General features: G+C 36.3%; 1 protein-coding gene and 1 pseudogene across 2 annotated transcripts; one reads left to right on the forward strand and one right to left on the reverse strand.

Annotated features, from left to right (window-relative positions):
- Window positions 1-782: 782 nt before the first annotated feature.
- LOC143626974 (uncharacterized) lies at window positions 783-4,718 on the forward strand. Its single transcript, XM_077096888.1, has 6 exons — window positions 783-916; window positions 1,788-1,956; window positions 2,458-2,533; window positions 2,866-3,066; window positions 3,160-3,372; window positions 4,027-4,718. The coding sequence occupies exons 1-6, from the start codon at window positions 874-876 to the stop codon at window positions 4,387-4,389; spliced, it is 1,065 nt and encodes a 354-aa protein (XP_076953003.1). The 5' UTR covers window positions 783-873; the 3' UTR covers window positions 4,390-4,718.
- A 2,415-nt stretch (window positions 4,719-7,133) lies between these two features.
- On the reverse strand, window positions 7,134-14,833 carry LOC143628522 (conserved oligomeric Golgi complex subunit 7-like; annotated as a pseudogene). Its single transcript, XR_013152764.1, has 11 exons — window positions 14,545-14,833; window positions 12,398-12,487; window positions 12,162-12,281; window positions 11,972-12,073; window positions 11,618-11,895; window positions 11,335-11,480; window positions 11,120-11,209; window positions 10,042-10,148; window positions 9,295-9,959; window positions 7,909-8,241; window positions 7,134-7,551 (listed from the first exon to the last, which is right to left on the reverse strand). The product of XR_013152764.1 is annotated as a conserved oligomeric Golgi complex subunit 7-like (transcript).
- Between the last annotated feature and the right edge of the window lie 7,455 nt (window positions 14,834-22,288).

Genomic DNA, 22,288 nt, shown 5'->3' on the forward strand with positions numbered 1-22,288 from the left:
TTATCGAGCGAGCCACGAGCCCGAGCTTTGAGCCTCGAGCTTTCTGAACAACGCTAATGGAGACATCATAATAAGAGTGTTTAATGGTCATAGGTAACATGAGAACATGACACTTATAAAAAGAGAACAAAATATGAACAAACTTTATATAACACTTAATACTTTCATCGTTCAAGTTAAAATAATAATAATAATAATAATAATAATAATAATAATAATAATAATAATAACTTCTAATCAAACATGGGATTGTTTTGTCATCTTTAGAAATTTTCAAACAAGGGTGTAAACAAGCCGAATCAAGCCCGAGCTCGACTAGTCTTGAGTGCGGCTCGTATTGACATACGAGAGCTCGAACTCAGCTAATTTCAAGCTCTTTTACTAGCTCGTGAGTCCTTTTTCAAGCCCGACTCAACCTGTTTATTATTTATCAATTAATTTAAATAAGTTTTTAATTAGTTTTATAAATTTATAGAGAAACTTTTATTTTTTTGAACGACATTTATAGAAAAACTGTAACCAACCTAAAGCAAGTCGAGTCAATCTCGAGAGTGGCTCGCTTTGACATACGAAGGCTCAAGCTCAGCTCATTTCAGACTTTTTTCTTACTAAAGTTTAATCTTAGCCCGTGAGTCTTTTTTTAAGCATGGGCTCAACCCGTTTATTATTATTATCTTTATACATTTATAGAAAAACTTTTATTCTTTTCAAACAACATTAATAGAAAAATATTAACAAGCCTAAACAACTCGTCGACTCGAGCTCGTGCCGACCTTAAAAAACCGATAACATCATAAGCATAAACCCTTGGATCAAGAAAACCAATTATTAGGGTTTCAAACACCATCCGATTGCTTTCAATTTCATTCATTCATGGACGCCCAACGAGCATTGCTAGATGAACTCATGGGTTCAGGTTCGTTCTTTTATTATGCAATTCGACTCGTTCTCGAATCTGGGTTTGTTTAGTTTTGTTTAAAGTTTAAGTTTTTGAATCTGGGTTTGGTTTAATTTCAAGTGAATTGCAATTCGAAACCCTAATCTTGTAATTTGATGGGTTATTTTATGTTTAATTGACTTGGATTTTGAATCTGGGTTAGGTTTAATTTTAAGTGAATTGCAATTAGCAACCATAATTTTGTAATTTGATGGGGTTAATATATGTTTAATTGATTTTTGGTTGGATTTTAAGTTTTTGAATCTGGATTTGGTTTAGTTTCTTGTAATTTGATGTGTTAATAATTTATGGTTAATTGATTTAATTTGAAATTTAGGTTTTTGAATCTGGGTTTGGTTGATTGCAATTCGAGACCTTGATTTTGTAAATTGATGGGTTAATTTATGCTTAATTGATTTTGTTTGAAATTTTAGGTTTTTGAATCTGGGTCTGGTTTAATTTCAAGTGAATTGCAATTCGAAACCCTAATTTTGTATTTTGATGCGTTCTTGTGTTGATATGAGTCGATTTTGTTTAAATTTTAGGTTTTTGAATTTAAGTTAATTGCAATTCAAAACCCTAATCTTGTAATTTAATTCTGATGTGTTTATTTATGTTTAACCGATTTTGTTTAGATTATAGTTTTCCGGTGCTAGATTCGAGTTAATTTCAAGTGAATTGCAATAGAAACCCTAATTTTGTAATTTAATGTGTTTATTTATGTTTAATTGATTTTGTTTGGCTTTTAGTTTTTCGATGCTAGATTCGGTATAATTGCAATTAGAAACCTGATTTTGTAATTTGATGTGTTTTCGTTTATGTTTAATTCTTGGTGATGGTGTGTTTTCAGCTCGCAATTTGACGGAAGAAGAGAGGAGGGGACACCGAGAGATTACTTGGGATGACAAGGAAGTATGTAGCTTTTACATGGTGAAGTTTTGCCCTCATGATCTGTTTGTGAACACTCGAAGTGATCTCGGTCCGTGCCCTAAAATCCATGATCCGAAGTTGAAAGAAAGGTAACGAAATGAACTCTAGAATTTATGCTATAATCTGTAGATAGATCATTTGTCACATTTGTTGTGTCAGTTATAATAAATGCAACACCTGACAAATGTTACTCTAAATACCTTCCTACGGTGTTATACTTCGTAAATTACTTAACTATCCGTGATAGCGAGCTTGTACCGATGTTGACTTATTTCTAAATTTGATTCTATTTATGCTTTGTACATATGATTCCGTGCATGTTCATTGTTTTTGTTGACCTGCTTTGCGAGTATGGTATATCGAAATCGTTTCTTGCGTTTAATATTTTTCCTTATTTAAGCTGAAGTTTATTTGAAGCTGCTTGAAACGCATACTTTTACTTTTAGTTACATTGAAGGTTTATCTGCTTATGTGCTAATTGTGGAAGTTTATTTTTATCATCATAGCCATCTCTTTCTGCATTTTTTATATCGTTCATGAGAGTTTTAACATTTTTTTTTGTATTTTTTTGTTTTTGCTGCTTATTCTAGCTTTGAGAGTTCTCCAAGGCATGATTCCTATGTGCCAAGATTCGAAGCAGATTTGGCTAATTTCTGTGAAAGATTGGTAAGTCAATTTACTATTTTTTTTTTCTGAAATATGATCTTTTTTGGTTATTATTTACTCCAACGGGTCAAACAGGGCAAACTTAAGTTGCAAAAGTCGAAACGGGTCAATCGGGTTTAAAGTCACTCAATGTGTTAAATGAATGTTTTCAACTTTATTTAATAATATCAACTATCTTTAAAATATATTAACTGGCTAGAAAAGTGTTGGGTCAAATCGAACCCGATGTGTGTTAAATGATCCGTTTTGAAGGAAGCTTGTTGCATTAACATCATAGTATGGTAATAAAGTCCTTGCATTTATTTACATTTTTTCACATTTATTTTCTTTAGGTGATGGATTTGGATAGGAGAGTTAGGCGGGGACGTGAGCGTCTGGCCCAAGAAGTTGAAGTTCCTCCACCGCCACCTGTGCCGGTTGAAAAATCCGAACAATTATCTGTTCTAGAAGAGAAAATCAAGAACCTTTTAGAGTCGGTGGAGGCTCTTGGAGAAGCTGGAAAAGTGGATGAGGCTGGGGCACTCATGAAGAAGGTATTTTTTTTATTTTTTTTATTTTTTTTTGTATAGCGTATATATATATATATAATTATTTATTTGTTTATTAATTGGCATTTGTTTGTACAGGTGGATTTGCTCAACATTGAGAAGACTGCGTTGACTTTGCAGCCACAAAACGGGAATGTTACAATGATTGCACAAGAAAAGATGATGGCTCTTTGTGAGACATGTGGTTCGTTTCTGATTGCAAATGATGCTCTTGAAAGAACTCAGTCTCATGTCTCTGGAAAGCAGCATATCGGTTATGGCTTGGTCAGAGATTTCCTCTCCGAGTACAAGGTACCATTTTGTTCTGTATAAATATAAACGGGTCGATAAGGGTTGTGTTTGATCTTGAACGGGTCAAACGGGTCATGTCTTATCTTGCAAATGGGTTGATATGGGGCGTCTTTTATCTTGAATGTGTCAAATGGGTCGTCTTATATCTTGAATCAAATGGGTTGTGTTTTAACAGGTAAAATGGGCGCGTTTTATCTTGACGGGTTAAGTGGATCATGTTTAATCTTGAACGGGTCAAATGGGCTGATACGGGTCATGTTTTATCTTGAACGGGTCAAATGATGGGTTGCGTTTTATCTCAAGCGGGTCAAATGGTTTTGTTTTATTCTGAACGGGTCAAATGAGTCATGTTTTATATTGACGGGTCAAATGGGTTGACACGGGTCGTCTTTTGTCTTGAAACGAGTCAACCGGGTCAAAGGGGTTGTGTTAGTTTCATTCAAAGATCTTATTTTTTTGTAGTCATATAAGTTTATATTAATAATTAATGTGCATTAATTTGGTATCTTTTTGAAAAAGGAAAAAAAATTATTTCGGGCCCATTTCAACTCGGGCCAGCTTCTTTTTGCTTGACTCGATCATTGTAACCAATGCAAATATTCAACTTTTTAGAGGTTTTTTTTTACGAAAACATAATTTGTAATTAAATACCAGGAGGCGAGAGAGAAGGCAAGAGAAGTGGAAAGGTTAGCAAGGGAGAAAGAAGCCGAAGAACGAAGGAAGAAACGAGAAACAGAAAGCGAAGGAAGACACCGAAGCCCAAGTGGGTCTGCTGACCTGGACAAGAATCGTGACCGTGACAGGCGGGACCGCGACAGGTCCAGAGACCGAAACAAGAGAAACAACCGTGATACAGGAAGAGCATCGGATCGTAGGTACAATAACAATAATCATACTAATTATAGAAATGGAGGTGTGATGAACAGGGATCGATACAACCGTGGAGGTTACCGCAGCAGATCGCGTTCGCCTGTCAGGCATCATGGGAGAAAGAGGTCGTCCAGAAGTCCGTATTAGTCGGTTTCTGTAGATAAGTTTTGATGGATTTGAAGTCGGATGAGGTAGACTTCTTTTTGTTATAGTTTGTTAACATTCTATATGAATGTGTGTTTGGAGTTTGAAAGTTATATAATGTTCTTTTCATGAGTGAACCGAACCGCGTTTTTTGTTCTCACAGCTTTGTTGAGACTACTAATCTTCTATCAATCAATTCAATATAACTAAGGAGAAAAGAATCTGAGGTAGGTGTTACGATTATTATTATTAGGTGTATCGGTGTTTATTAATCCCACCTATTATATTTTGGTCACCGCCGGTCCCAACTAACAAATTGGTTGTTGACAGTCCCATCTTTTAACGTATGCGTTCCAACAGTCGCAAGTCTGCGACTAACAGAATCCTAATGCAGTTAGTCGCAGGTCGCCGGAAAAACATCTTTGTAACCTTGGAAACTGTTGAGTTTTCTGGCAAAAAATGTGACTTTTCTGGCCAAAAACGTTTTTCCCCGTCACCTGCAAGTAACGACGTTAGGATTTTGTTAGCTGCGGACCGTTGGGAACAAATACGCTAAAAGAAGGGACACTCAGTAGCCAATTCGTTAGTTGGGACCAGAAACGACCAAAATATGATAGTTGGGATTAATAAAAAAACAATATACCTTATTATTATTATTATTACCTGCTAGTTGCTTATGATTGTCTGTTTCAACGTTCGGTTGAACTATATGTTCTAAAGAGTCTTGAGTTTATTAGAACACAGATATGGTTTATACAAATTAATATTCCCGCTGCTGAAAGCCATGGTTTTCCACGTAAATCTTGAATCCTTGTTGGTTGAGGTAACCATATCCCTGCATACTTTTTTCGGGTTTTTTTCTAATTATATACTTAGGCATTTTATGAGGTTTACAAATGATGTCAAGCATGATAATCTTGTTTTGAGGTCGGTTTTTCCAAGACGGGCTACAACGGGTCGTTATGGAACAAATATGTGACAAGCCCGTCTCACGTTGTTAGAAAGTCATCGACTTTCAACACCCTCTATGCCTTAAAAGTTGTGGGATACTAATAACTTGCGCGTTAAATCAAGAACGGAAGCAGGTATATCCTAAATGTGCTGCAGGTTTCCTATTGTGAAAAAGGGCGATAAGCAGCCTCGGAAGTTGGTTTTTTATGTGTTGGTTTTTGTACCATAACTTTATTAGAAAACTTATATAGTTGTTATTCTTTTTAACACTTCAATTATATAAGAAAAAATTAAATTTGTGATTAAAGTAATGATTTTTCGTTAATCTTTTAAATAGGAGATCGTTGTGGATGTTTAATTTTAAATAGAATAAGTATACTAATCAAAGAAGCAAAAACGTTACTTGAGAAGCTTAACCTCTAGTGAAGTAGCTGAAATAGCTAAAAATGACTGAATAGGAAGCCATGACTTTGTTATAACTAGCTCCTTCGGTATTCGGTTTAACGCTGATTACTTGATCGAATTACGTACTCGTTTATGGCTCAGTTTGAAATCAAAAGCGAGTTCGGTAATTGGCGTTAAGAGTTTAGAATTTAGTTGTAGAGTAGAGAGTGTGGTTCTGTAAAAAAAAAGTTGGTTTTAGAAAACTTAATTTGGGTTTATGATTAGGTTTGAAACCAAAAATAAGCTTATTAGTTTTAGAAAACTCAATATGAAAGCATTAACCCACGTCCACATCAGCCAATCGCGCTCTTGACACCATGACGATTGACGGGATAGTGAGGGGCGTCATTGAAGGGGCGTTGTCTTGGTAACAAGTGTGAGTGAGTTAATTTGATTTTTGTTGCCAATCAAACAATTGCACATCACATCCTTATTTTGTTTACTTTATTTATTTTATAACTAAACCATTAGCCTGTTACACTCTACACACTTTTAATTAGGGGCGTGTATTGGTCGGTCTGGGACGGTTTTGGTCCAAGCCCATAATCATAATCGATATGTCGGTTAATGGATAACTGTAACCATAACCGATCCGTTATAAGATAACAAACGTTGAACCAAAATGAAATTCAAGTTAAAAGATAACAAACGCTGAACCAAAAACATTAAAATGGTATAATCCGACTATATGATTGGTGGAAGCTAAACCAGAACAAATTGTTAGGTTAAGTAAATGCGTTGGTTCGATTATGGCGGGTTTGGAATTGTCTTTAACCAAAACCAGCGTTTTTTGAAATTTTATTAAACCGGCCCACCGGCATGTTGGTTATCGGTTCGATTATGTTGGTTATGATTCGGTTAACCGTTATGACGGTTATGTTGCTCACCCCTACTTTTAATGAGTCCCACCGCCTCATAGGCAGTGACGTAACACTCACTTTTTCATCACTAACATTCATCAGAGACACGATTTGTTTATAGATATTGAGATTTTTCCATTTGGTGAAAACAATTAAACATTTAGCCATTATCGAACTGAGGAACTAAACCGAGAACTCAAAATCAAGACCAAAACCGATAAGCGATGGGTACCCATTCTGCTAAAATTCGAGGTTTTTGATTTGAAAGCTGAACCGAGCTAGAATTCATTTTTTATTTTGAGCCATAAATATTTTCTAAGCTAAGGAAATCGAAAAGTGAGAACTAATGAAACCTCGAGGTTCTGGAAGCTCGTTCATTTTGAATGTTATAAATTCGGTATCTAAACACATCAGTGTTGTTTATAAAACTTCTCATTGGCATCGATCGCCTTTTTTTCTAACACAAATTACAAATACTACGTCCATGCATGATTTAACGTGTCGACAAATTGTTATTACTAACGATATACGTTGTATGTAAAAGCAACCTCATCAAGTACACTGTAAATGTTTAATGTCATATACGCAAAATTACATTGTTCGGTAACAAACAAAACAGTTTCTCAGTCTGTCATCACTCGAGATTCACACGTCGCATCTTGCAAACAAGATTAGCCGTGGGGATATGAAGACTTTCTGAATCATTTTTAATGACATCTTTGAGTTGATCTCGTGGGGTTGATAAGCAAGTGTGAAATGTAGCCAAAATCGGAGGAATTGGCATTGACAACGCCGACAATACATCACTCAAGTACTCAATATCCACCGACAGTTGTTGTGCTCCACGATCGGTTATATATTGGATACCTCGTAGTTGCTCCATAAATAAAGCCGCTGCTCCTTCAGCAACCTACATTAATATAGGGTAGTGTTGGTTATACAAACCAATGTTGGTTATGTGAATTAAACTTCTATTCATTGTACAGTACAAAAATAATATTAATAAATGATTTTTTTAGTTCCAATTTCACCCCTAATACTCTAAATAATATGTCTTTAACTATTTAATATTACAGTAATTTTATTTTTCTCTAATTACTTGCGTTTATTAATTTTCTGGGCTACACGAGATAGTTCACTAGCGGTACTGAAGCAGTAACTCGCAACTTTATGTTTGTAAATTTTATTTTGATTTAAGTCTGGTACTATGGCAAACATTATTTTATGTTTTATGTGTATACCAAACAAATAAGAAAATGTGTGTTACCTTAAACATCCATTCTGTAGCAAAGAACTGTGCCTCCTCAGCATTGGCATCGTTGTTAGAAATGGTTTCGGCGAGTGGCTCTAACTGTTGGGGTAAAGTGAGAAGGTATTCACCAACAGTTGTGACATATGATTGAGCGTATGCGCTAAAGCTTGGTAAGTGAAAAGCGGTTTGTTCTTCTACAGAAGACCAAATGGGCAGATTTGCTACACCGTTAAACTGCTTTCTTACTTTGGATATTAGCACGTCGTATACAAGTTCATTCACCGTGTCCACAAATGCTGAAACTCTTTGAGATGCAACTGGAAGTGCATGAAACCGTGGATCTTTCGACTGTTGAAATATAAAATAATGTTAACTTTTGTAGATCAAATATATGCATAGTTAGAAACAAATGCAGATTAAAATGGAAATAACCGAGCTTAAGAGAAAGTAGATCAAATGGGTGAAAAGTCGCCCAAAAATTCCAAAGGTTGTTTTTAATGTAACCTACTCGATCATACTACTAGAGAAATTACGTTTTTTTATAATTAAAATAATATATTTTATGTAGCCATATTGACACAATATATTCAAGAAAAAATTATAAATTGATAAGTGTTTTTTTGGCCAAACCCAATACAGCCCGTACAAAATTATCAAAACTGATTTGAACCTGTTTTATTAAATCCATACAATCACCTAAATTGTTTAATCCAAAGATTTATATTATTACTGTAATAATATTGTTTTAGCAACCAAAACTATACGACAAATATTTATAAAAAAAAAAGTAAAACTAGACAGTATCTGAGCCCGTTTTGACTCATCACTAGGCTTGTAAACAAACCGAACGTTTAGCGAACCTTTCATGAACTGTTTGGCGGGAATTTCGTTTATTTAATAAACGAACGAACACGAAACAAGATTTTTTGTTCATTTACTTAAACGAATGAACATGAACATGCTACATTCGTTCATTTATGTTCGTGAACATTCGTTCTGTTCATTCAGTTACGCTTGTTATGTTCATTAGTTTACATGTGTTTTAAGTCCGTTCAGTTACTTGCATTTATATACCAGTACCCACTACAATTTAGTCTAGTTTTCTAAATTTATAGGCCCGGCAGATTGATGTTAGCGCTTAATTTTAGTTGGTGATAGCTCTTGTTCATCTATGTTTAGTTATGTTGATTCATTTATGTTCGTTTATTTAAAAAACAAACGAACATAAACACACACATTTTTTAATAAACGAACACGCACGTTTTCTTAATAAACCAACTATCACAAACATGTCATGTTTGTGTTTGCTCAGTTCGTTCACAAGCCTCCTCGGCACCCAACCCAACAAACCCACACATCTTGCCACCTCAGCAACAACAATAATAAAAGTAAAGTGTGTACCTGCTCCAACAAATTAAAAAGCTTTTGCGCTTTCTCTGGAGCATCAAACAGCCTTAATGCAGCCACGTCCAACGCAGCCCTTCCTGCCATAGATAAATCTCCATGTCCATCAAGTGCCTCATGTGTAGAATTCGGGTCAATACTTGTCCCGAACACAGCAGAAGACAAATTTGTATTCAATCTAGCAAGTGTAGCTCTCAATGAAGCTTCAAAAACCGCAGATCGGCTCGACAAACAATCCGCGACCGTTAATATTTGCAATGCACTTTGAACATAAGACCATTCTTCCTCACTTGACAACTCAAACTTGCGGGCCCCGTCTCTTTTCTCAGAGCCTGCTTCCTTCTTTAAACTATCAGGAGCGACATCAACACCACATACAAGTCTTAGGGTATTAGGATTTCTTGTAGGGTTGAAATGAACTGTAGCATGACATCATCAAGGGCTAGAACGAGCTCATCGGCTTCTGAGCCACCAGTAAAGCTGATGCATCTGTCAACAGATGCTTCTAGAAGTACAATGACTTGTGGGATTGATTCTTCCATTCTTCTAACGGTTTCACTGAGTTCAATGCCTTGTGCACCAACACCACGAGTAACTGCTCCTCTCAGATCAATGGCTGAGATCTCTGCTGAGAGGGTGACACGCTCCATTTGTCCATATCTAGATCATGAACATGAACATAAACATAAACATATGATATTTAAAATGTGGAACAATATAGTAAAGGGATGTGGGAATTTATCTTTGCTTGTATGATTCATAAGGGAGATAGATTGCCTTAAGAGTGTCCCTCAAAACATTAAGATCCGATTCCCCAAAAAGGTGTTGTACATTTCTCGCAAAACTGCCTGCATGTGGTTTAATTCGATACAACGCGCAAAACCTTACCAGCCCTTGACATATGAACAAGAAAACCTGTCCTTAAAGGGATGGTACTTACTTTCATACAGGTGCTGCATGGCTGTCGTCAGCTCGTGTCGTGAGATGTTTGGTCAAGTCCTATAACGAGCGAAACCCTCGTTTTGTGTTGCTGGTCATTGCCTCAGTAGGTCGATACTCGTGCTGAGCTTACTGGTCGTAGTATGTGTCCTTTTTCTTTTTGAAGATGGTGATCATAGGACTGCCTTTTATCAATGTAACAGGCTCAGTCTGCTTCTCCCGCTGTTTGTTCGAGAACTTGTCGCTCTTCTTCGAGTTTTTTAGGTTCTTTCGACCAGATCCCCCTAAAAACCGTACGTGCGGGTCTCCCCGCATGCGGCTCACGCCATTCGAGGTGGCCCAGCCCAGCATTCATTCTAAAATCCTGTAGTGAAATTGAGACTGCTCGACTTCGGAAGCAAATTCGCGTGTAGGCAGCGCTGTCTGTCGTACCGTTGACTCTATCTATTCATTGAATTTGCTTGATTCCATTTTTATATAGGCTCGCTCCCTCTTTTTCCAAGAATTCATGCACTTCCCTTTACTCCCGGTAGAACCCTATTTCGCCCAAGTTGTTTCAGAACCGGAAAAAAGAAGCGGTTTTTCGCACAGCTTGCGCATAGTGCAGGTCCCACTTGTATATCGTATTTGGCCGAAGAAGCATCGACTGATCTACATTCTCAGCTGATGACATTGAATGATTTGAGGACGCTGGGCGGCCAAGCTTGCTTGCGCTTGGGCTGTTTCGCCGTGGCTTGGGGTATAACGGTTCGGAGAGATCGACGAGCACCTCACACTGCCATGCCAACCGCAAGCTTTTGAATCAATTTTGGAGTGTAGGTTACTCCTAGAATGTTGGGTCTTAGAGCCAGTAGAGCGCGGTACAAGCGAATGGAGTGGAATCTCATGTTGTGTAGATCAATTAATGCATCTAAATGCTTTGTCTGCACTTTAACACCTTTTGGCATGTCCCCAGATAAGATATCCAATACACCTGAAACAATAACATGAAAGCTAAGATTGTGATAATGCAGCATATTTTAGTTTACAATATGAATAGTAACATATTGCATGTGATGTATACAAACTTAAACATTAAAAAGATTTTCAGATTGCAACCTTTTCCTAATGCTTTGGTTTCAGGGACTACATCTCCGGTTGCAAGGTTGATGCGGGAAACAAAACTAGCACCAATGGCCACCATTGCTTCAATTAATAGCTTTGGGACAAGAGTCTTGTAATCGTCTGGAAACGCAAGCATAGACCTGAAAAGTATAACATAATTAGTCATTCAAGTCAAGCTTTAACCATAAAATAGTCAACGTGTATACCATAATCCTAAAAACTTATATCAAGAAAAATTTAGTATGCTGAAATCAAGAATGAAGAAGAAAACCTTTACCATTTCCATTCTTGTTCAAGATAAAGTAACAATTCATCATAAAAACTCGGCAGCCAACCAGGAAATGTAACTGTAGGCAAACTTGGTTGATAATCATGGGAACTTGAACTACTTTCAACTTGATTCCTTTCGCTTCCAGTCTTAGTACGTTGTTTTAGCTCATAATCTTCCCATAGCTTCCTTATAAACTTTAAATGAACTTTGGTATAGTGATTCTCCAATGACTTGTATCTTCCAATCCGAATGAGAATTTCCCTCAAATCTTGGGCAGTATTAACCTAAAAACAGGAAAAACAAATACTTATAGGTGCCACATTATAACTTTTATTCGAAAACTTGAATTTTGAATTGCACCTTGCGATTGGTTATTGCATCTGTTAGACGAGGTTGAACCATTGAGTCCAGTCTGTCCTCCAAGACTTCAAGCTGCTTTCTAATATTGGCAAATTCAGCAACCTGAAAGAAAAAGAGAAAGTAAAACCATATTAATAAATGTTGGGACCTTTTATATATAATGATGTATGTGCAGTGAGTTGATTTTTACCTCCCCGACAGCATTCAAGCAACGCCTCATGTTGGCCAATGTTTCTGCTGCACGGGGAAGATCATTACTAGCAAAAACGTCCTCCACAGTGGAGCTTAATTGAGTCAGCCCTGCAGCATCCTATATATAAAGAAAATCAAAAATGTTGAAATACTATAGTGACATAATAATAAAACAAATCACAAAATTAAGAAAAATGTAGCTGATAAATTCAAATGAATGAACAATAACTCAACCTGCAGTGTTTCATAGGCAGCTTCCATTCTCTGCTTCACAGTATCAACTTTAGCAAGGGTAGCTATCGATTCTGCTGCTGAACCCTCAGCCTATAGATATCACAATGAGAGTTACAGTATTACTAACTAAGAAATGTTAGAGATATCTGACATTGAACTCACGCATAGTTATATTTTAACTGATACTTGCACAATTTATTAAAAGTTTTAACTAGTTACAGTGATGATCATACCAAATGTCTCTTATCATACATCAAACTATAATGCACAAATAATGCTTTACTGAATGACATTTTGATTCAAAAGCTACAATACCATATACTGAGATCAACAATGATATCTTACGTTTTTGAGCTTACTGAAGATTCTAAAGCTACAATACTGCAAAGCAACATCTATAAACCCTAAGTTAACAGCAAAACTGAATCACCATTGCAAAATCAGCATCTCTCTACAAAAGCACCATGTGAGATACCTAAAACCACACCAAATCTATATAATAATCCAATACAATTTCATAAACAACAAATTAAACAATTACGACAACAATATATCAACACTAAGATCTTACTTTAAAGCTTACTGAAGAACATTTTGATTCTATAAACCCTAATTTAACACCAAAACTGAAACAGCATTACAAAACTAGCATCTATTTACAAAATCACCGCCTAAAACACCTAAAACTACACCAAATCTATACAAACCATAACAATTTCAAACCTAACAACAAAACAACAAATTAAACAGCTACAACAACATATATCAACAATCAACAAATCTATACACTCCAATAACAATTTCAAACCTAAAACTAAACCAAAACTATACACTCCAATAATATATTCAAACCTAACAACAAATTAAACAACTACAGCAATAATATATTAACAATCAACACTGAGATCTTACTGATTCTATAAACCCTAATTTTACAGCATAAACCAAAGTACCGAACAGCATTGCAAAATCAAAACATATCAAACCTAATAACAAATTAAACACTGAGATCTAACTTTTTTTTAGCTTACTGAAGAACATTTTGACTCTAAAGCTACAATACTGGCAAATGTAGATCTATAAGCCCTAATTTAACAGCAAAACTGAAAGAGCATTGCAAAATTAACATCTATCTACAAAATCACCTTGCAAAACACCTATAGCTACACCAAATCTATACAATCCAATAACATATTCAAACCTAAAAACCTAATTAAACAACTACAAAAACAATATATCACAATCAATACTAAGATCTTACTGTTAAGCTTACCGAAGAACATTTTGATTCTATAAACCCTAACTTAACAGCAAAACTGAAACAGCATCACAAAACTAGCATCTATCTACAAAATCACCATGCAAAACACCTTAAACCACACCAAATCTATACAATCCAATAACATATCAGACCTAAAGCCTAATTAAACAACTACAACAACAACACATCAACAATCAACACTGAGATCTTACTGTTAAGCTTACTGAAGAACATTTTGATTCCTAAAGCTACAATACTAGCTGTACAGTGATCAGTACATACAGAAAGTATGCAAACCCTAATTTGACAGCAAAACTGAAACAGCAATGCAAAATTAACATCTATCTATAAAATCACCGTGCAAAACACCTATAACTACACCAAATCTATACAATCCAATAGCATATTCAAACCTAACAACATATTAAACAACTAAAACAACAATATACTAACAATCAACACGGATATCTTACTATTGAGCTTACTGAAGAACATTTTGATTCTATAAACCCTAATTTATCACCATAACCGAAACAGCATAGCAAAATTAGCATCTATCTATAAAATCACCTTGTAAAACACCTATAACTACATCAAACCTATACAATCCAATAACCTATTCAAACCTAACAACAAATTAAACAACTACAACAACAATATACTAACAATCAACACGGAGATCTTACTGTTGAGCTTACTGAAAAACTTGTTGATTCTATAAACCCTAATTAACACCATAACTGAAACAGCATTGCAAAATTAGCCTCTATCTTCAAAATCACCTAATGAAATACCTAAAACTACACCAAATCTATACACTCCTATAACAATTTCAAACCTAATAACAAATTAAACACTTATAATAACATTAACACTGAGATCTTACTTTTTTAAGCTTAAGCAGTATCGCCGCGACGTTCTGACGGAGCGAAACCGCGACATCTCGTAACCGGATGACGTCACGCGTGGCGCGTGGTACGCGTAGGATCGCTGCGGAGCTCTGTTCCTCTAACGACGCGGCGATCTCCTCTGACATCATCTGGAGCTTCATTTCCAGATCCACTAAGTGCTTGTCTAACGGATCCTGAGGGTGACGTGACTGGCACGCGCTGTTTATCCATTTCTTAGCGTCGAATTTGTCGTCGGCGAATGAGCCGAGATCTATCATCATATTATCTTTCCGGTGACGTTAAAATTGAATCGGTTGAGGGTGTTTGGGATTTCTTATTTAAGGTGAAAAGTTTTGTTTTTGTTTTTTTGATGATAAGTGAAAAAGGTATTACGACTATTTGATGAGGAGTTTTAAAAAAAGTGTCTGGTTTAATTTATTTATGTAAAATAATCAAAAAGGACATTTTTATACGAGTGAATAAGTTATTTTTAAAAAGTGTTTGGGATTGCTTATTTATACCATTTTATACTTTTTTCATTTCTAGCATATTGAAAAAGAAATTACAAAATATACATCATTTGTTACATATAATTTTTTGATTAAACCGTAAGAATACTACATTCGAGATGTTAAAAAAAACACCAAAAATACACAATAATAACAAAATAATGTCATACTAAATTCCGCTTTGCGATTCCATTATTTCTTGCGCAATAGCATCTCTTATCGCTGTCATAAGCATATTATCATCAGCCGTACGATTTGTAGCCGGAACTTCTTCATGATCTTCATCAATAGGACCACCTTCTATGGGATTGTAAGATTCTTGTTGGGCAGTTTCAAATCATCAAACCTACCGGCCTTTCTAATAAAGTTATGAATAGCCATCGATGCTAAGACAATTTTCAAATTTGCAAATTTGCGTCCCAAAATTTAGCAAAGTCTTTATCTTCCTACAAGATAAATTAGAAACAAGAACTAAGCCAAATGTGCACAAAACTGGTTAAAACAGCTCCAGTTTAAAAAAAAATGGTTAAAAAACCGGTTAAAACTGGTTAAAAAAACCGGTTAAACTGTTTTTATGCAGCAGCTTCAGCAGGTCATAACATGGTTAAAAAACCGGTTAAAACAGTTCCAATTTAAAAAAAAAAACCGGTTAAAACTGTTTTTATGCAGCAGCTTCAGCGGGTCATAATATTGTAAAAAAACTGGTTAAAACAGTTCCGGTTTTTATAAAAAAAACTGGTTAAAAAACCGGTTAAAACTGGTTAAAAAACCGTTTTTATGCAGCACCAGCTGCAGCGTTTAAACTGTTTTTATACAACAGGGACTGTGCATGTAATTAATTATTTATTTAATCTTTGTCATGAAAGCTCTCTAATGGACTTCTTGGTTCGGGTAGCGATCACATTACAGCAAGGCGGACTTCAAATTATAATGGTAAAGGCTTTATCCATTTACTATTTAGTTATACTTATAAATAATCAAAGTGTTATCATAGCTATATTATTACAATAACTGCGTAAATTTATGAAAATTTGATCAACAAAGTTTTATCCATCTAACAATCTCTTTAACCCGAAACCCGAGCAAGTTAACCCGATTAGCTGAATCAAAACATAACTCTTCCCTTTATACCCTTATTATTATGTCCTTGAGATTAAACCAATTAGCCCTCAAGTGTAAACTGTCTTATAAAAATTCAATTCTACAGAATAATAATTTACACACACAGACTCCCTTTTCTCAAAACAAATCATCCAAAATGAGCTTCAAGAAGCAAAACAACAGAGTATATATAGAAGAACATAAAACTTGTAGCTTTTTAGCATAAGTGGTGTATCTAAGCTAGCTAACCATAGCCGTAATCTCAGATCACATCAAAGAAACTTTTATTTCAAATAAAGTTTGTTTCTAGAGTTGGCGAGAACTGTTTAATTAATATATGGAGATAGAGATAGCAGCAGCTGTTGTTGATTGATTTCAAGTGTTTTGTTTGTATAGTTAAACAAACAAACTGATATGACATATCAATGATCGAAAGAAAGGTTAGGTTTGAGAATAATTCGAATTGATGAGTTGGGTGTGTGAATTCAATGGTTGAAGCAGGTTAGGGTTGATAATAATGAATCGATGCAGGGTCAGACGATGGTAAATTGATGCCGGGTGGAATGGTGGAAGCAGGGTAGAATGGGAAATCTGATATTGATAAGAAGATAAAGTTAATAAAGTCTACCTTATGAAAACTTAAATTTTAAGACTGTAAATAAGGAGAAACTTAAAAGGACTTTTGTATACGTAAACACTTTTTTTGTAACTTATAATTTATATAAGTCATAAGAAGGTAAAATAAGGAATCCCAAACATCCCCTGAATCACCGACGGAGAATAATAACTGTAACTGTATTTGTGGTGGTTTTTGTTAAGGTCACTTTAGTTTTTGATTCGTCGAGCTCGGATCGATAAAAAACTTGAATAAACTCGTTTTAGTTATCGAGCTTGAACTCGAGCGTTGTATGGGAAGCTCGTTGAGCCTTAACGAGAGTTATGTATTTTTAAAATTATTATTATTATTATTTTTGTATTTAGATGTATTAATTTCTCAATTTATATAGCGGATGTTAGGCTTGTTTATGGTATAGGTCATATAGTTTTGGATTTGTTACAATGTTTGCTTTTAGTTTTCTCGTTTTAGAGTGGTCGGGTCGGGGGGCTCAGGGTGTAAACGAGTTGAGGTGTTGGGGGCTACTTGAGGTCAGATTGATAAAGAGCCAAATAAAGGTTTTTAGTTATCATGTCTGAGCAATTGGAAGCTTTTTATAGGTTTGTTAATTATTAACGAGCCTTGTGGATTTTTAATTTTTATTTGTTTTTTATTAAAATGTATTAATTTCACACTAAACAGACAAGCTCAAAACGAGCTTTGGCTTGTTTAAGTCACTAAACGAGTTCGAGCCAAGTTTACGCTCATTTATGGTTTTCTCAAAATATATAAAAATAATTAAAAAATAATAAGGTGCCGAGCCAAGGCAAGCACGAGCTTAAAAAACAACACACGGGTTGAGCTCAAGGTAAAGAAAACAACACACGAGCTGAGCTCGAGCTTCAAAAAAAATCTAAACAATTTAATGTTGATTTAGAGTTTATGTAAGTTTGTTAGAAAAACATATGTAATGTGGGAAAATTAATTTCCTAGTCAAATCTATCTTTAACGTGATCCCAATATTCATTATGTCTATTGAGAAATTGATTTCCTAGAAAATTTGTTTTTCTAGTCAATTTTTGAGGGACGGACGACCGATTGTCTATCTCTAGAGTTTGGCGTTTTCTGTCCGGTCCGGTTAAACGGTTCGAGTCGAGTTACATAATATAAATAGCAAAAATAAATTATATTAATTGAAATATGATTTAAGGTTCGTTGTCAAGGTTTCTACAATTCTACGGGTTAGTGTAAACATTTCTCCAGGTTCTTTGTCAAAAGTTACACGGGGGCGATGTCCAACACCGAGTAAATGATTAGTATATCACCTTAATACATCTAAAAAAATATGTATTAAGTCAAAGTCTATATAGAAATTTCGGCATGAACCAATCATAAGACAAATAAATTCTCACAAGCAATCAACATGGTCTATCAATAGTACAAATCATAAGTATCAGTTAGTTCAAGACATAAATGTAGAAGCATGTATATCAAACAATAATGTTAATTCATACAAAAGGTTTTAGCTTATGTCATATATATAGAAGGTCACCTCTTTTAGTTCAAGTTTCATCACACAACAAAACTACTCCTTCCAGAATTCTTATGTTATCATTAATTAATTTCTTAACTTGCCATTCATCCATGTACTAGTTAATATTAGCTCTAAAACCTTCCTTGTCATTTTACCAAACATGCCTTGTTTAATCGAATCATGTATATAAATTATAAAACTAGTCACCGTTATTTAAATACATTATAACTTATAATACCCGATAAAATGGGATGTTACATTGAGACGTGTTTTTTCAGGATCTTATAGCTTATGCAGATTTGAACCGTTTACTTAGGACTAATTCAGTATATGTTATGTTTTATTCTCTAATGGGCTAGTAGAAAAGGTTAGCTACAAAATCAGGTAATTAAAATGGGTTTAATGTTTTTAGAGTCTATTTTTAATGCTTACAAACTCTAAAAAATAGTCTTTCTTTAAAGTTTTAGGTTAGCATTTAAACAGTATTGTTTTCAAAGTCTTAATTAACACCTTTATTGTGTATAAAAAAATGGATAATATATGTGCTGATGGGTGGCATGTAATTCAAGTCTTATGAATCCACTAAATTGGCTCATTAGCCAGCTTGCATCTTGCCACTTATACATGTTATTAAGTCTTCTTTTTTGTATATATTTATTCTGGTGCAAATTAACAGGATTTTGGGAATGATATTCGTGATGCTTTAAAGTTATGGTCATGCTCCCCATCTGCTGAAATAACTCGTTATGTTGCTGTATTATGTTGGTGACATGTTATTGGTCAAGGTTTGTTTACTTGTTGTCATTATTAATTTATTTATTTGTTTTGTATGCCTTTATTTTATAAAGTTTATACGAACTTAAGGTTTGTTGTACCATGTCTTTGTTTGCAGGGTCATATGGAACTTCACTCAGAAATTTATAATTAGTTGATTATCAAATTGGTTACGAGACAAAATGTAGATTTTGAGAAGTGTTTGGCCATGCTTTGGGAGTCCAAAAGATTAAGTCATGGTCTATGTACTGCACCAGTTAACTTTAAACGCTGTTTTTCCATCATACCTTCTATTCATTGTAAATATAATATTGGGACCGAAGATGCGCAACATGAAATTGATAATATTAATTAAGAAGTCTGCTTTGGAACTCGTTAACAAGGTATGGAGTATATGTTTTTTTGAAGTTTGTAGCTAATAATATGCTAAATATAATTGCAAAAACTAGGCTAATACAACACTAACCTACTCATAATATAAGGCTGAGGGTAGTGGGGGGTGAGCGGGGGCACGACCCTTACGTGGCTCGCGAACACCGCTACACCCCTCAGGTGGTTAGGGGCGCGGTGGTCCGGCGTGGCTGTGACCGCGGGAGGAAAGAGCTGTTGGAGACTCGCTGACTGGTCAACCTATCCGTTGGCCAGTCAAATATATTTAATTTTTTTTACCTATAAATACAAATCCACACTTTCTATAATAACTCAAACCACACATTCTCTCTATCAAAACTTCTCTTTATCTCCATATTTATAAATGGCATCGTCGTCATCGTCTTCGTCTTCCTATTCTACCGAAGAAGACGAACTCATTTGTCAAGCGGTTCAAACGACGGTAAGCTTTTTGAGAGATCAAAATCGCCCCCGAGCCCCATTGTTCCGGTAATCTTGTATTAGACTAGTATCAACGTAATGTTTTGTATTATTATTAATGTAATGTTTTATATTATTATTTTAATGTATTATTTAAAATAATTAAATAAATAAAAAACTGGATCAAGCACCTGATCACCTGGACCACTACACTCTCTAGGGCTTGGTTGCGGGGCTTGATCCATGGCCATGTCATCGCCTACGTGGCGCAAATATATTGGATCACTTGGGGCTCAACCAAGTCCCACTACCTTTAGCATAAGAAAACTTATTTTTATTCGCATTCACTATTTTTTTCTATGTTAGGCTACTTGTTCAACGCGTGAGGGAATCAAATCCATGTTTCTTTCTTCAAGTATAAATGCTCTCTGTTCATTAGGCTGAGGGGTGTGGAGCGCTAGGAAGGGCGCAAGAGGCCAGACGCTCGCGCCCCGGGGCGCGAGCACCACACCACCGAGGCGCGATAGGGGCACGAGAGGGGCGCGAGAGCGGAAAACGAGGCAGGCGCCAGGGTGCTAGCGGCTGAGAATGGCGTGAAATTTTCTTGGAAAGCGTGAATAGAGCCGTTGGGGGATGTTTTATTAAAAAAAAAACTTTTTTTTTTCCTATATATAATAACAAACCCATATCAAACCCATATCAAACCAATATCCAACTCGATTTTGTTTCTCTGTATTAAACATATATCAAACCCAAACCAATATCACATACCAATATCACATACCACACCCAAAACCCGAAATCACCCCATCTTCCAAACCTTTTTTTAAAAACATGGCTGGAAATTGGTACCCAAACCTAGAATCAGATTACAGTTACGACGATTTATGGTCGGCACCGGACCAACCGATGTTTTATTCGGGGTCGCAACAACCATCCGGCTTTCAACCATCCAACATACAACCGTTCCGGAGACACAAGAACCAGAACCAGAAGGTGAAGCTGCGGGACAAAGAAGACGCGTCCACCGGAAAAAACAAGTTGCAACGGACGGGTCGGGTTCGGCTTCGACCGGAAGGGCGAAACGGAAAATCACTCCGTGGTCATCGGATGAGAAGGAAGCCCTGTGTCGGGCTTGGATAGCCACTTCTGAGGATCGGCGTTGCGGTAATTGTTTTAACGTTTTTAAAAATGATTTTTAATAAAAAAGTTAAATAAAAAAGTTAAATGACATACAAATTTATTATGCATTTTGCAGCGGACTACCAAAAGAGCAAGGTCTTTTGGACAAAGGTTAGGGAGACGTTCTATTCGCTCGTTGGGAGTACAGAGCGGACCGCCGATATGATTTCGGGTCGGTGGACCGAAATCAGAAAATTTGTCGGCTTGTTTACTAATCTGTTCAACAGGAACGCCGGTCGTATGAGACCAAGTGGCAGTGACGATTTGGCGGTCTATAATTTCACTGTCGAAGAGTGGAAGCAGGAGTGCCTGCGGAGGTATGGGACGGTGAAGACGTGGGACGGTGTAAAGGTGTGGGAGAGGTTGAGAAGGTGTTCCAAGTGGGTTGAGCTGGTGGCGCCGGACCTTGATGCGGAAGTAGGGCCGAAACGGACTAAAACTAGTTCGTCTGGAGCGTACAGCACTTCCGCCGGGTCGGATTGCCGGGTTGGATTCGACCTAAACGTTGCGGGGGAGGAAACGTCTTCACCGCCGAGGAGGCGGCCATTGGGAAGGGACGCCAGGGGGAAAAAACCGGCTGAGGGGGAAGCTGTAAACATCAACGATCTTGTTGAATCCCTCAATAAATTCAACAAAACCATGGAGGTGTTCTCTATTGACAAAAAGGAAAAAAAAAAGAATGAGAGATTTGGACTTCCTTGCAAGGGACTTCAGCCACCTAAATCCGGTCGACCAAATGCTGATGGAAAAACAAAAGGAACGTATCCGGAAGAGGTTGATCGAAGAAGACGAAGCCGAATAATAAGAATAATGTTTTTCTTTAGTACTTTAATTTTTTTTTATATATTAATGTGTTTTTTTAATTAATGTGTGTTTTTTTAAATAATTTCTTGTTTTTTTAATAATACGTTTTTTTAATACATTTATAAAAAAATAAAAAAATAAACCGCTCGCGCCCCCTCTCGCGCCCCTCCACACCATGGCCCGGGGCGCTATCACCACTACCAACACCCATCTTATCAAGTTTCTCTCTCTGCCACACGTCACAATATTATTGGCTGGCGCCCCCACTCACGCCCCCTCTCGCGCCACCCACACCCCTCAGCCTTAGGCTGAGGGGTGTGGAGCGCTAGGAAGGGCGCAAGAGGCCAGACGGGGCGCGAGCACCACACCACCGAGGCGCGATAGGGGCGCGAGAGGGGCGCGAGAGCGGAAAACGAGGCAGGCGCCAGGGT

This window comes from Bidens hawaiensis, unplaced genomic scaffold (assembly GCF_021521415.1).
Source record: "Bidens hawaiensis isolate Kalapana, Puna unplaced genomic scaffold, B.hawaiensis_p1.1 tig00000458_1, whole genome shotgun sequence".
Taxonomy (NCBI): domain Eukaryota; kingdom Viridiplantae; phylum Streptophyta; class Magnoliopsida; order Asterales; family Asteraceae; genus Bidens; species Bidens hawaiensis.